General features: G+C 38.7%; 1 protein-coding gene across 4 annotated transcripts in view; it reads right to left on the reverse strand.

Moving 5' to 3' along the window:
* The window catches only part of ZNF385D (zinc finger protein 385D), a 437,048-nt gene that overhangs the window by 129,775 nt on the left and 295,039 nt on the right, over window positions 1-12,234 (reverse strand). For all 4 annotated transcript variants that reach the window (XM_075083227.1, XM_075083226.1, XM_075083229.1 and 1 more), the window contains one exon: window positions 9,877-10,019. In XM_075083227.1, coding sequence (XP_074939328.1) covers window positions 9,877-10,019 — 143 coding nt within the window. The remainder of the gene's footprint in view (window positions 1-9,876; window positions 10,020-12,234) is intronic.

Below are 12,234 nucleotides of genomic sequence, written 5' to 3' on the forward strand. Positions count from 1 at the left end.
CTGTTACTGCATGCTATGAATAAGCAATTAATGAGGTAATTGCGCTTAGGAATGTATTTAATGTGTGTAAAATTACCTGTCATACAAACTCATGCTTTTTCAACAGTTGTCTTCGAAATTCCTAAGAACAAACTGCAGGTTGTACAAAAAAATTCAGTAAATAGTTATTCAGTGAAGTTAGCAACACAACCATGCCTAAGGCTAGGAAAGATTTACATCTTATTTTAAATCTTTCCAAAGGTCTGTCTCATCAACAGAAATAATACTGGTTTTAGAATTTTTCACTCTTTTTCCTCCTCAGACTACAGTAATCAAACCATTGCTTTAAGTAATTCCTTTTCACTTTCATTGTAGCTTTTTAAAAACAGGTTAATAACCATCCATATTTAAGCTGTAGATTTTTATGAGTTATACTTATTATGCAACCCATTAAAGTTTTATAGTATTTGCAGAATAAAATAATCATTGATTTTTTCCATCTGAATGCTATTAAGACAAAGGGTGTAAACATCAACTGATTAAAACATTATCTAAAATGCTTGACAAAATGCTTTATAAAATTTAGTTTTAAGTAATTCCACTCATTGACAAATCTGAAGAGTACTTAATTTAATTTCCTTTATGAGAATGTTTTGCATGCAAAGCAAAAGCCTGAGGGACCCTCAGTCCCCAATAAAGGCTGTGCTATTGCCTTTGTTTTGGATACTATGACTTTCCAACAGCAAGTTATCTGTCAGTGCACTGCACAGTGCCCGCAGCAAATGTGTAAGGCAGAATGAGATAACTCAGAAAGTCTGTTCTTTCGTTATTACTAATAATCAGTTAAACAAACGAGCATGTGAGATATTTAAATCTTATTGATTGTTTTAACAATAACAAGAAACCACTTAAGTACATTAAAAAAATACACAGAAAACAAAGCTTACTGTTTGTCATTTTTAGGTATGCAAAGCCCTTTGTCCAGAGATCATTTCCAGCCTACAACACTGTTCATGAAAAAGGCCTTCAAGTTTATACTCCGCAGCCTACTGTATGGACATGTATCTAATAGCGTAATCATGAGCTTACACAAAGAGGGTGCTTCTGTCTCAGACCTCTTCAGTTAATTATGGACACAAGAATTGGTGGAGACTAGTCAGAAGTCCACCCATTCTCACATGGCAAAAAGGAGCAGCACAAACTTCTGTTCTTCAGCCACAAGGCGCTGAGTGACTGGAGAGTGATATACTGCCAGAAAAATCCCAAAGAAACTGTGAGCTACCAAACAGATGGTGGAAATGCACACGCTATATGCTCAGCCTGCGCGAAGGACAACATCCTACTCGCACCCACAAAGTAAATACAATATGCAGGTGGCAACTGCCATACGAGCACCAGAATTAGGACATCCGTAAGGACCCTGAATGAGGCCACAGAACTGAATGGCAACAGAGATGGTAGCTGGAGAAGGCTAAACACAGGTGATACTATTACACACATACTGGAAATAAGTCTTTCAGATAAATCAAAGCAGATTTACCAAAGGCACACGTTACACTCCAAAAACTGGACAACAACCAGGAAACAGGTATGGTCGGATAATTTATCTCCACATTACTGTTACAGAGATGAATTCAAGGATAGGTACTATAATGTTCAGCAAGGTGAAATGACACAAACTTAGGCTATTTTAAGATAATCTTAACATTTGCTTCCCCAGGAGAATATGCATCCTAGAAACCTGAATTTCTACTGACAGCAATCACAGAAGGTTGGAGCACCCTTGATACAAATTTAATTTAAATAAAAATAAAACTTTTTAATGGATTTTTTTTAATGGTGTCTACCCACTTGTACCCACAAGCGAACGCCTCTAAGCTCTCAAGACTGCTGTATGCTATGTGGCAAGAGGTGACAGCTGCTCATCGTAAGCATAGGAGACTGCTAATTCCCTAATTGCAACATAAGGCTAAAACTGCTCAAATAAATTGTGAGGAATCAGAGAATGGGTTGGGTTAGAAAGGACCTTTATAGATCATCAAGTCCAACCCCCCTGCCATGGATAGGGACATCTTTCACCAGATCAGGTTGCTCAAAACCCCATCCACCCTGATCTGGAACACTTTTAATGATGGGGCATCCACAGCTTCTCTGGCCAACCTATTCCAGTGTCTTACCACCCCATAGTAAAAAATTTCTTTCTTCCAATCTAAGCCTACCATCTTTCAGTTTAAAAACATTTCTGCTTGTCCTGTCACTATAGGCCCGGCTAAAAATTCTCTCGCCCTCTTTCTTATAAGCCCCTTTCAAGTATTGAATGGCCACAAAAAGATCTTCCCAGAGCTTTCTCTTCTCCAGGCTGAACAACCCCAACTCTGCCAATCTTTCTTCACAGGAGATATGTTCTATCCCCCTGAAAACTTTTGTGGCCCTCCTCCGGACCTGCTTTAACAGGTCTATGTCTTTTATTGGGGACCCTAGAACTGGATGCTGTTCTCCAAGTGGGGTCACATGAGCGCAGAGTAGAGGGGCAGAATCACCTCCCTCAACCTGCTGGGCCATGCTGCTTTTTATGCAGCCCAGGGTACAAATTGGCTTTTGGGGCTGCGAGCACACATTGTTGGCTCAAGTCTAGTTTTTCATTCACCAGCATCCCCAAGTCCTTCTCCACAGGGCTGCTCTCAATCCATTCATCAGATAGTCTGTACTGATATTGGGGACTGCCCTGACCCAGGTGCAGGACCCTGTACTTGGCCTTGTTGAAATTCATGAGGTTCACATGGGCCCAATGAAAGCGATTCCATAAACAGGACCAGGAGTGCTGCTAAAATGCAAGGCAATGCTAAGAGGAAGATAACAGGAAAACTTTTGTCAAATTCAACTTTTGGGTTGAATCTTCCCAGAATCCCAGCTATAAGTTGCAAGTAGAGGTCAAAAATTTTTAGAGATGGTCACAAAGGGCTTAAGGCTAGATTTAACAGGATGCTCCTTAAAAATGCATCAAGTCCAAAGAAAATAATATCAATCATTCTGGAGACAACTGCTAGGGAGTTGAGACACTACTCCCCAGCCACTCTGCAGTGCAAAGGAAAAGAACAGTCATGCAATCACAGGCAGCCATGGGAAGGTTACCAGAGGGTTGCAGGAACACTCATTTATACGAAGTCAGAATATAAGCTCTGTTCCCTGACCTTGACGTAGAGCATAGTCCACATATAAGAACAGGCAGATAATTCCTGGAGATACGGATCCACCCTAAACGGACTCAAAACTGTAAAAAGCCGAAAAGCTTAATTTCATCATGTCTCCTGAGCTGTGAACATTTCCTCTGCATCAGAGAATCAGAGCTTTACTGTTATTTCAAACAGAGCCCAGGGTGTAGATTAAGGATTTAAATGTACAGCAAATAAATCTGTCCAATTCAAATACTTGAATATTTCATACTGATGTTGATTCATTCCTGTTTTGCAAGCACCAAATAAAAATATCTGAATTGCCAGGATTTTCTTGTGCTTGCTCATTCCCTAATCCCTCTTCTTCCCCTGCAGACTTCTTAATTAAGTGTCCAGGCCAGTGATGAAAATGTTATTACAATAAAGAACTCCTGAACCCAAATATTATTTTTGCAGTCTTCCCTATTTTGAAATATATTCAGCTAAACAGCAATAGGGATATAGACCATAAGGAAGAGTACAGCTATCTTACAGCTCAGTTGCAGTGCTATGGAAGGAAAAAAGCAAGCCAAACCCGCTGTTTCTAGACACCTGTAAGTGAGCAGCCATGCAAGGAATATCCCCAGAAGCAATAATCCCCTCTGTTTGTCTAACAAATTAACAATTTGGTACAGTACAGTTCTCCACCTGATAAAGGTTCTTCTCATGGAAATAACATTAAAAAATCAGCACAGACTATAGTTTTACTGCCAAGTTCTTCTATATAGGCAGTATTCCATTTTGATTCACATGAAACTGAGGCCATTGTGTTGTCCCCTGACTATCCTCTTCTGGAAACAAAGCGTTCTGACAGCATGTTGTCACTATTGAACTTTAAAGGATTTTACATGATGAGGAAAAATAGTCTTGTTACGCTCCTCTGATCAACTAAGTCAGAAACATAAAACCATTATGTAGACACATACAAAAACCTGGGTTTATTTTGTAAATTTCAGGCTGCTAATGTTTAGAAAAACTAACACGTATTTCAGATTCCTCTTCCACTCTTCACTATCAAAAGCTACATCTTATTCATAACATCCAGAAAATTGGCACATCGTTTCTGCGGCACATTTCTCTTTTCTAGATAAAAAACTATCCGGGACAAGAGCCTAAGGAAAAGATTTTTTTAAATGACTTCTGGCAGCTTTTTGACAGGTTTTCTCCACATTTCCTGACCTAACCGTTCCCAGAAATACTTGTCAGCAAGTAGGTTTTCTACTTTGTCCATTTCTATCAGTTGTCTGGTCACAATAGGACGAGACTGCATTTCCCAAGCAGCCACGAAGCTACTCTATGTACAAGCTAACTCAGTGGTTATCAGCAGGCCAGGCAGAGCCTGACAGCAAGACCCGAGCAGGGAGAAAAGCAGCTCCCAATGAAACACGGCAGCCGTAATTGCCCGCTACCAATACCAATAGGGTTTGCAGCCTTTGTGATGCCCTGGAAGCTGCTCGGACGTTGCATGGGCTGGTTTTCAGGAAGCAAGTACTACTACATTGGTATCCTAACCCAAGCCGCCACTGCAGGCCTATCCTATGGGCAATGGCCACTGTTACCTCCTCCTCCTTTCCCATATGGCAAATTTCTACCAGGTGAAGGAGAAACATGAAGCTCTTAATATTGCACCTGGGGCTATTGGCATAGAAGCAAACAGGAAAAATCAGGGGACTGGACAAGGATTACTACAGATGGTTCATCAGAAGATGTCTGTAGAGTAATAGTTCATTTTCCATCCATGTTTAGTACAGTTCTGACACTGCCACTGCTCTTCCAAGTCATATGTTTCTAGTCAAAACTGTAATCATGTTTCTTTCCAAGGGATGCTTCTTTGGGAAACTTTCCACTGGCAACAAGGGGAGATCAGGCTTTAATTGGGAGTTAGGATGGAGCTTTACAAGCAACATCCCTATTTCTGCTTACAAGCATTTAATCAGATCTTCTACATTGTGGACCTCTTCCACTACAGTCTACAAAGTGTGATATAATATTTGTTAGAATTTTTTCAGGAAAAAGGTCATCATATCCTTCAAAATATAAACAAATAAGGAGTGCAATGTATTGTCTGATTTTCCACCTAGTAATGGAAAAAGTCCTGGATTTGTAAACTTTAAATTCTGTCTCTCAGGAGGCTCAAATATATAATTCTGAGAGCTCCAGAAATAAGCAAAACCTGGTTTCTGATGCACCTGTGCTTTGAGGATGATGGGCTTTGGAGACTATAAAAAAGATCTAAGTGAGGTTTTTTTAATGTGGGAGGGTCATTTAGGGCTGACACTGATGTCTAGCAAAATGAAGCATTTCCTCTTTGACCAGGGACTCATATCAATATTTTCCTTACAAGTTAATTAACTTTTAGACTTTGATGCTTTGTGAAATTTCTTTGCAAACAACCATTGGCTCACGAATAGAAACACCACATATGCACATTCACATTCACTCATGGATCAGTGCGTGCTGGTCAATACAACTGCTAAAGCTTTGAACTAGTTTGAAGCACACAGACTTAAAGCTTCTCACTCTGCAGATGAAAATGCAGAATTGTACTGATTGTTTGCTAAATGATCTTAAACATTTTTCAGAATAGACAATTTAATTATTTTCTATTCCTCTGACAATCTTCAAATCATCTTTTAAAAAGCTACATAACCATTTTTTATAGTCAGTTTCTTTCATTCATAAAATTTAGCCATTTAAATCCCATATACTTGAGTCATCTTTTTATATCAGCTAAACTTGCAATGAACTTGTGATTTTTCAGGGTCTACACTAGTGAGCTATTTTCAGTTTAAACAGCTGTGTTGTTAAAATTTCTTTTTACATAAGACTTGAGGGTACCGATTTGCTGCACAATTAAGAGCATAGTACCTACAAATGTTCAGCTAACCAGATTGCTAATTGGTATGTTTGCTCTATGCTTTCTTGTATAAATAGTAAACATTCCCCCTGAAGCGGGATGGTTCAAAGGTTCACATGTTATCTTCCTTGTATTTCTCAGGTTACTCACGTTTTACTTTTCCCTCTCCTTAGTGTCCAGAGATATTACTGATAAAGATTTGCACACCGCATGTTATCTCTTCTATTCTGTGCTTGATGAAAGCTTTTGCCTTTGTAGAAATCAGTGCAGAATGTTTTCTCCAGAGGCAGCAAGCAAAACTGAGCTAGCTTTAGAGCAAAATCACCAGTAAAAAAGAAAGTAATCTTATGTTTGTAAAAAACTGAAATAGAGTGAAAAAATGTTATAAAATACACCTTACTGTTATTATTTGTGATACTTAAAATCAGTATTTGGTTTTGTTAGTTCTTGTGTTTGTGCCTTAGATTCAACATTAGTATGTTACTTTTGCTTTCACCTCTCCTAACATTTTTATCCTGTTCATCTGAATCCTCAAATTCCCTTAAGATTGTCTTTAGATAAAATTAGAAGCATAACTGCTTGATAAATGAGAGCATTCCTCTGTAAACATACAATACAATGTCAGCATTTCTGTCGTCTGATTTCTGAGTGGAATTTAATATATCAGCTGTGAATAGCTTATGACCTGTCCCATAATGTGGGATTCATCTGACTAAATGTAGATGCAGCTGAGCCGCTACCTCATTATAGTCAGCAGAGATGAATGGGAACTTTCAGGGTTCACTTCACCTCATGCCAAAGTAGACATAAAGGTTGCTTGCATTGCAACCTACCTTTGTGTATTTTTCTCCACTTAAAAACCAGAGAAATTGCTCGTTTTTCTTCATTATCTTTTGCAAAGAAACTTAGGCTTATTATCATAGAATCATAGAATGGTTTGGGTTGGAAGGGACCTTTAGAGGTCATCTAGTCCAACCACCCCTGCGGTGAGCAGGGACATCTAGCTTAGATGTCTATGCCTATCACAACCAAACTCTTGGGGTAGGATTGCCATAACCAGAGACCACTTCTTTTCCCTGAAACATGACTGAATTTTTACTCATTTCTCCTTGATCATGTTCTTCTCAAGTGAAGGCTGTTGAAAAGTGGCCAGTAAATGGCCAAAACTCTGGCCTTCCTTCTAGCCTCTTGGAAGGTAGCCTGGACGTGCTGCCAAACTCATTAGTTCCTGTGGAACTGTGGGAGGATCAAGAGTTCTTTAGAAATCCATTTCCTAAGACACAATCTGTGACCTTGACCTCTCAATCTAGGGTAAAGCTCATTTATCAACAACATGAGAGAAAATGTCCAGTTAAGGTGTTCTTTTACTGACCACCTGCTGGACCTTGTTTTAGCCCCAGAACATAAAAGCTCCGCTGACACGGTGTAGGATTGTCAATGAAGTCATTGCATATCAAACATTATCAACAGCTACAGTCGTTCATGAGCTTGCATATTTATGAAGATAACTTTTTTGGTTAAACACTTGTTTTCTGTCTCACATTCACATACCTAAAGCCCTTGTCAGACATCCCGTTTAAAGCCTAGTATGACTTCTGGGTAACCTTCTCCTTAGGCTGATAATGCTCAGCAGCAGCTGATGTGTCCTCAAGAGACTCATCAGCTTGGAAAGAATTTCTGGAAATATGCAGAACTTCTCAGCTAGCCTAAACGTTTGGAGGATGCCATTAACCAGCTCTGGCATATGAGCTAAACATAGCAGTGTTCAATAATGTACTGTTCAGAATGAAAACGGCAACACCGAGGATGATGCTGCATGTCAGCACACATGATGAGAAGGCAAAGGTCATGTTGCAAGGCAAAGACTATGAGCAGCAAGGCAGGTGACAGCAGCTCTGATGACAGCATTCTCACACTCGGGACTGACATATTCAGCAAAGGTGGACTTGGCAGATGGCCACACATCACAGGAAGCAGCACTTCACAGGGGAATGAACTTCAAGTGCTGTTAAAAAGGGCTGCTAGTTTCACTCTTGGAACCTAGGCTCAGTTTACTGAAAAATTCAAGAGACGAGGAGTCTGTAAAGTCCAACTACAGTGCTTATGTCAAAAGATATACTACTAAGATGATGTTTGGAAATAACAGTGTTTTGAGAGGAGTCTCTTTTCACTTTCTTGCTTTGAAATTAATACAAGTGCATCTTCCTCAGCCTTTCCCCCAAGATAATTTTAGTATAAAATCAGTCTTTGGAAGAAAAAAAAAACAACTGCAAATTTATGGAAAAGCACAAGATTAACAATTATGTATTAAAATTTTTAATTAAAATCACCTTTGAATTATGCAGAGTTAAACAATTTGCAAAACCATCTGAAGTCTCTGAACTATGGAAAATCCTGAAAAAACCAGAAATTCTTATAGACAATTTCTAAAAATTCAGCAGGCCTATTGCCTTAAATACAAGCAGTGATCACAAAGCAAAACTGGTTAAAAAAGAAAAAAACAAACCCTAAAGCACACTGAAGAAGTCTAATGATTTATCCATTTCATCATGAGTTGATTAAAACCAGCTCACTTTGCTGCATACGTATATACATTTTAAAATTTGAAAAAGTTTCTTTGTAATAAAAAGCTTCTTCGCAATAATTCTTACACATATCGTTTCTGAGCATTTTAAGATTCGCAGATTATAGCTGCTCTGATCTCTATTAATGATGTGAATTGCATGAATTTAAGACTGCATAAATAAATATTTTTGACAATTAGTTCATTTTAGTTACTTTAAAGCAAAATGTACATCCATAAAAGGTAAATAAATGAACGTTTAATTATGGAAATTTGCTATTGATTACTACAAATTGCTTCTAGAATGGGAATGTTCTTTTACTACTCTTAATTACTGTAATTAAGATTTTTGCATGTTAATTAGAATTGTTTTGGCATGGCAAATTCCACCCTTCTCTGTGTCTCTCAAAGTAGGTAAGTACACACATTCTTATTTTTTTTTCCTGTATCTAGTATATGTAAATAAGGAGAAGAACTTCCCAGAGTACATTCAAATTAAAAAGGGGCATAATTCTATGAATAACATAAACCAATTTAGGCTTTTTTTTTTTCTTTTAGACCATTAAATATCTCAGCCAGAAACAGAAAAATTGAAACATTCATGACATATGTCAGTAAAATAATGAAACTACTTAAGGAGGAATAAGAGTTCTATAATCATAGATAGTATGACTAAGTAAAAAAAATCAAAGAGAAATCTAACCTTGTTTTAACCTAAGGCATGAGAAATAACATATCCTAACCTGACAAAAATACACTGGATTGTGTGCCAGTGAATAGCTCATATACTGGCTAATGCTGTTCTTGTTCTTACTTGATTTGCCGTGACAGTTTTACCTTTTGTAGCCCCTTCAATTTATAAGTTTTAAGTGTTTCTCAGGAAGTCTGTTGGAGGTGGGATGTAGAACACCATCACTCTGAGAGTTTCACTCTCCGAGAGTTGCAGCAAACTGTAGGTTAGTGAAACTCTGCACATCTTAAATTAGAGCGGGAAACTCACAAGCCCTGGGACTGAATATGGCAACTTTATTGCATGTCACTTGGGATCATATCATTTTTTCCTTCTACATTACTTCTGGCTAACACTCAGCTAGGCTTTAATTTATGGCCTACCAGTGTGGCTGAAGGAGCTATTTGGCCCTTAGTATGGGAGAGGATATTCCAGGTTTAATTGAGTACATAAAATTTTACTTTGTGCCCTCTTGAGTCTTCCATGGAAACTGTGGCTCACTGAAATCGACAGTAACTGTTAGGAGTGTACTTACTGCATTGAAGTTGGGGAAGAGATTGACTGCTGCAGCAGTGTCCAGAGGAAACGGAAGAAATGGTTTAATATCCAGCGACGGCTGCAAAGGTGGAGCAGGAGGACGCACTAGGGCTGGAAGAGCAGGGCTCTGGCATGTACCACCTACATGTAGAAAGAGACAGAAGGCATTCAGCAAGCACTATGACTGAGGGGGGTGGGGGGGGTGGGGGGGTGGGGAAGCCAACACAAAACTCAATAATAAAAGGCCAATATTGGATTAAACAAATAAATTTTTCTTTGCCTACAAATTACTACATTACTGAAAAAGAGCACAGATGACTCAGTGACTGTTGGTTATAATTCATTGCCAGTAATTGCTTCAGGTATCAGTCTATCATTATTTAAAATTATCTAATAAACCATTTCTCTCCCTGGATTATCTGAAACAATAGTTCAGCATATGCCTGACTTCCCTTTAGAACTTCAGCTAATCTCATTCTGCTATAATTTCAGTGTTTCATCTCAACCCTATTGCTCAACCCTCCAAAGGCAAACTGCTCCAGAAGAAAAACAACAAGAGCTAGCTGTTCGGCTCAGCAAAAGTCATGTCATTTGCAGACTTTTAATTTTTTAATTAAATGCTCGCTCATGGAGCTTACAGCTTCAGAGTCAACCTAAACCCCACAAACACAACATACCTGTTAACAGTTGATCAATACAAATCTAAATTAAGAATAATTTCAGCAGCCACTGAAATTTTGTTTACGGGAAGGTACCGACAAACACTTTCTACTCTTGCAAGGGGTGGAGCTGATTCAGACTCTGTACAGCAGAAAGCTCCTCCTGGCTAACACTACCAACCACCACGTCTGTGGGAACATAATGCAAATGAAGAAACCCCCTTGCATACCAATAAGTCGCTACCTGTTTGCAGCGGACCCTATTTTACTTATTTGTTTGCCCCTTGCCACAGCCAGCTGAAAGCTGGAAGGATCCAAGCCCGTTCTCTGCTTCCAATGTCTCCCATGTTTTGGTTCCACTCCAAAACATCAATTCCCTGTTAATTAAAGACTATTTGGATCCTAGGAAACTGTTAAAATATGCCAGTGTTCTTCTAATCTGAGAGGCAGGCAAGAGACTGTAAAAACCTGCTGGTAAGAGTCCAAGAAACATTAAAAAAAACATAAGGGGAGTTCTACCCCACTCATTGAACAGAGACACAGACAGACAGACTAACAGAGGGAGCGATCTGAAATCTGTTCCTTTTTTTCCTCGTGTATATACAGACGCTTCATTAGACAAGCTGAATACATTCTTTAAGAGCCCAAATACAAAGTAGTCAGAATGATATATGGAATCTCTCCATATTTGGCCAGCAAATCTGCTAACAAGGTTTGCCATTTAATGTGTCTAATTGAGGGCTAACAGCACAGAATTTAATTAACCCGTTGTAGCATATCATCATGGTTCTGCTTCTAGGTATCAAATCAGCTGGAGTCAAATTTTCAAAGACAGTATTTTTTTGCCAACTTTCAGCTCCTCTGTGAAGCATTTCACTAAGAGCAATTGAAAGGAAAACATTACCTACTAGTAAACTAAAGGTATTGTATTAGGGTTCACTCCAATCTCATGCTAGTTTTTGCCCTAGAGTAACTGCCATTTTTTTGAGTAATTTCTACATTTACTTCAATCTAAGAGTGTACCAAATCATTCTTCGAATGCGGCAGCTAAGGATATGAGCAACAGAAAAGCAGAGGCAAGCAATTCTGCTTTCCATAGCTCACCAGCATAATATAATTATAAAGTATTTCACAATTGCCATTGGTTTGGCAATTGCTGCATTCCCATGGAATATTACAAAAATAGTGTAAAAATAAATTTAACAGGTCAGAATGATGACAAGGTAGTGTGGAACATGACAGTCTTAGTCCCTCTGAATAAGAAACACCCAAAAGGTATTCTTTTAGATGCTGGAAATACTTTTTCTTTTTCTCATGTATAGCTTTTACAGGTCATGAAGGGAAGAAGTCACTCCTACTAATAAAAACCTTAATATGAAGTCTCCAGTGTGCACCTGAGATTGTACAGAATCACACAGAAACAACAAGGTGAGCATTTGCCTGGCAATATCAAAGAATTTGAAGCTGATTAAATGTCCTACGACTCACAGGTGCAAATGCAAACTGGACTGAGAAATATCACTTGTGCCTGGGGACCCAGCTCATTGCATGTATTATCTCAGTGTTACAGAGGAGAGCCTTGCAGGTTTGGACTACTTCGAGCAACAGCACTGCTATCCCATACTCTTCTAGGATACCATGCCGTGAAAGATGAAATATTTCTATTCTGTGATCCTTCCCTATGGCATGACTGGGAA

Source organism: Phalacrocorax aristotelis, chromosome 2, assembly GCF_949628215.1.
Source record: "Phalacrocorax aristotelis chromosome 2, bGulAri2.1, whole genome shotgun sequence".
Lineage (NCBI taxonomy): Eukaryota > Metazoa > Chordata > Aves > Suliformes > Phalacrocoracidae > Phalacrocorax > Phalacrocorax aristotelis.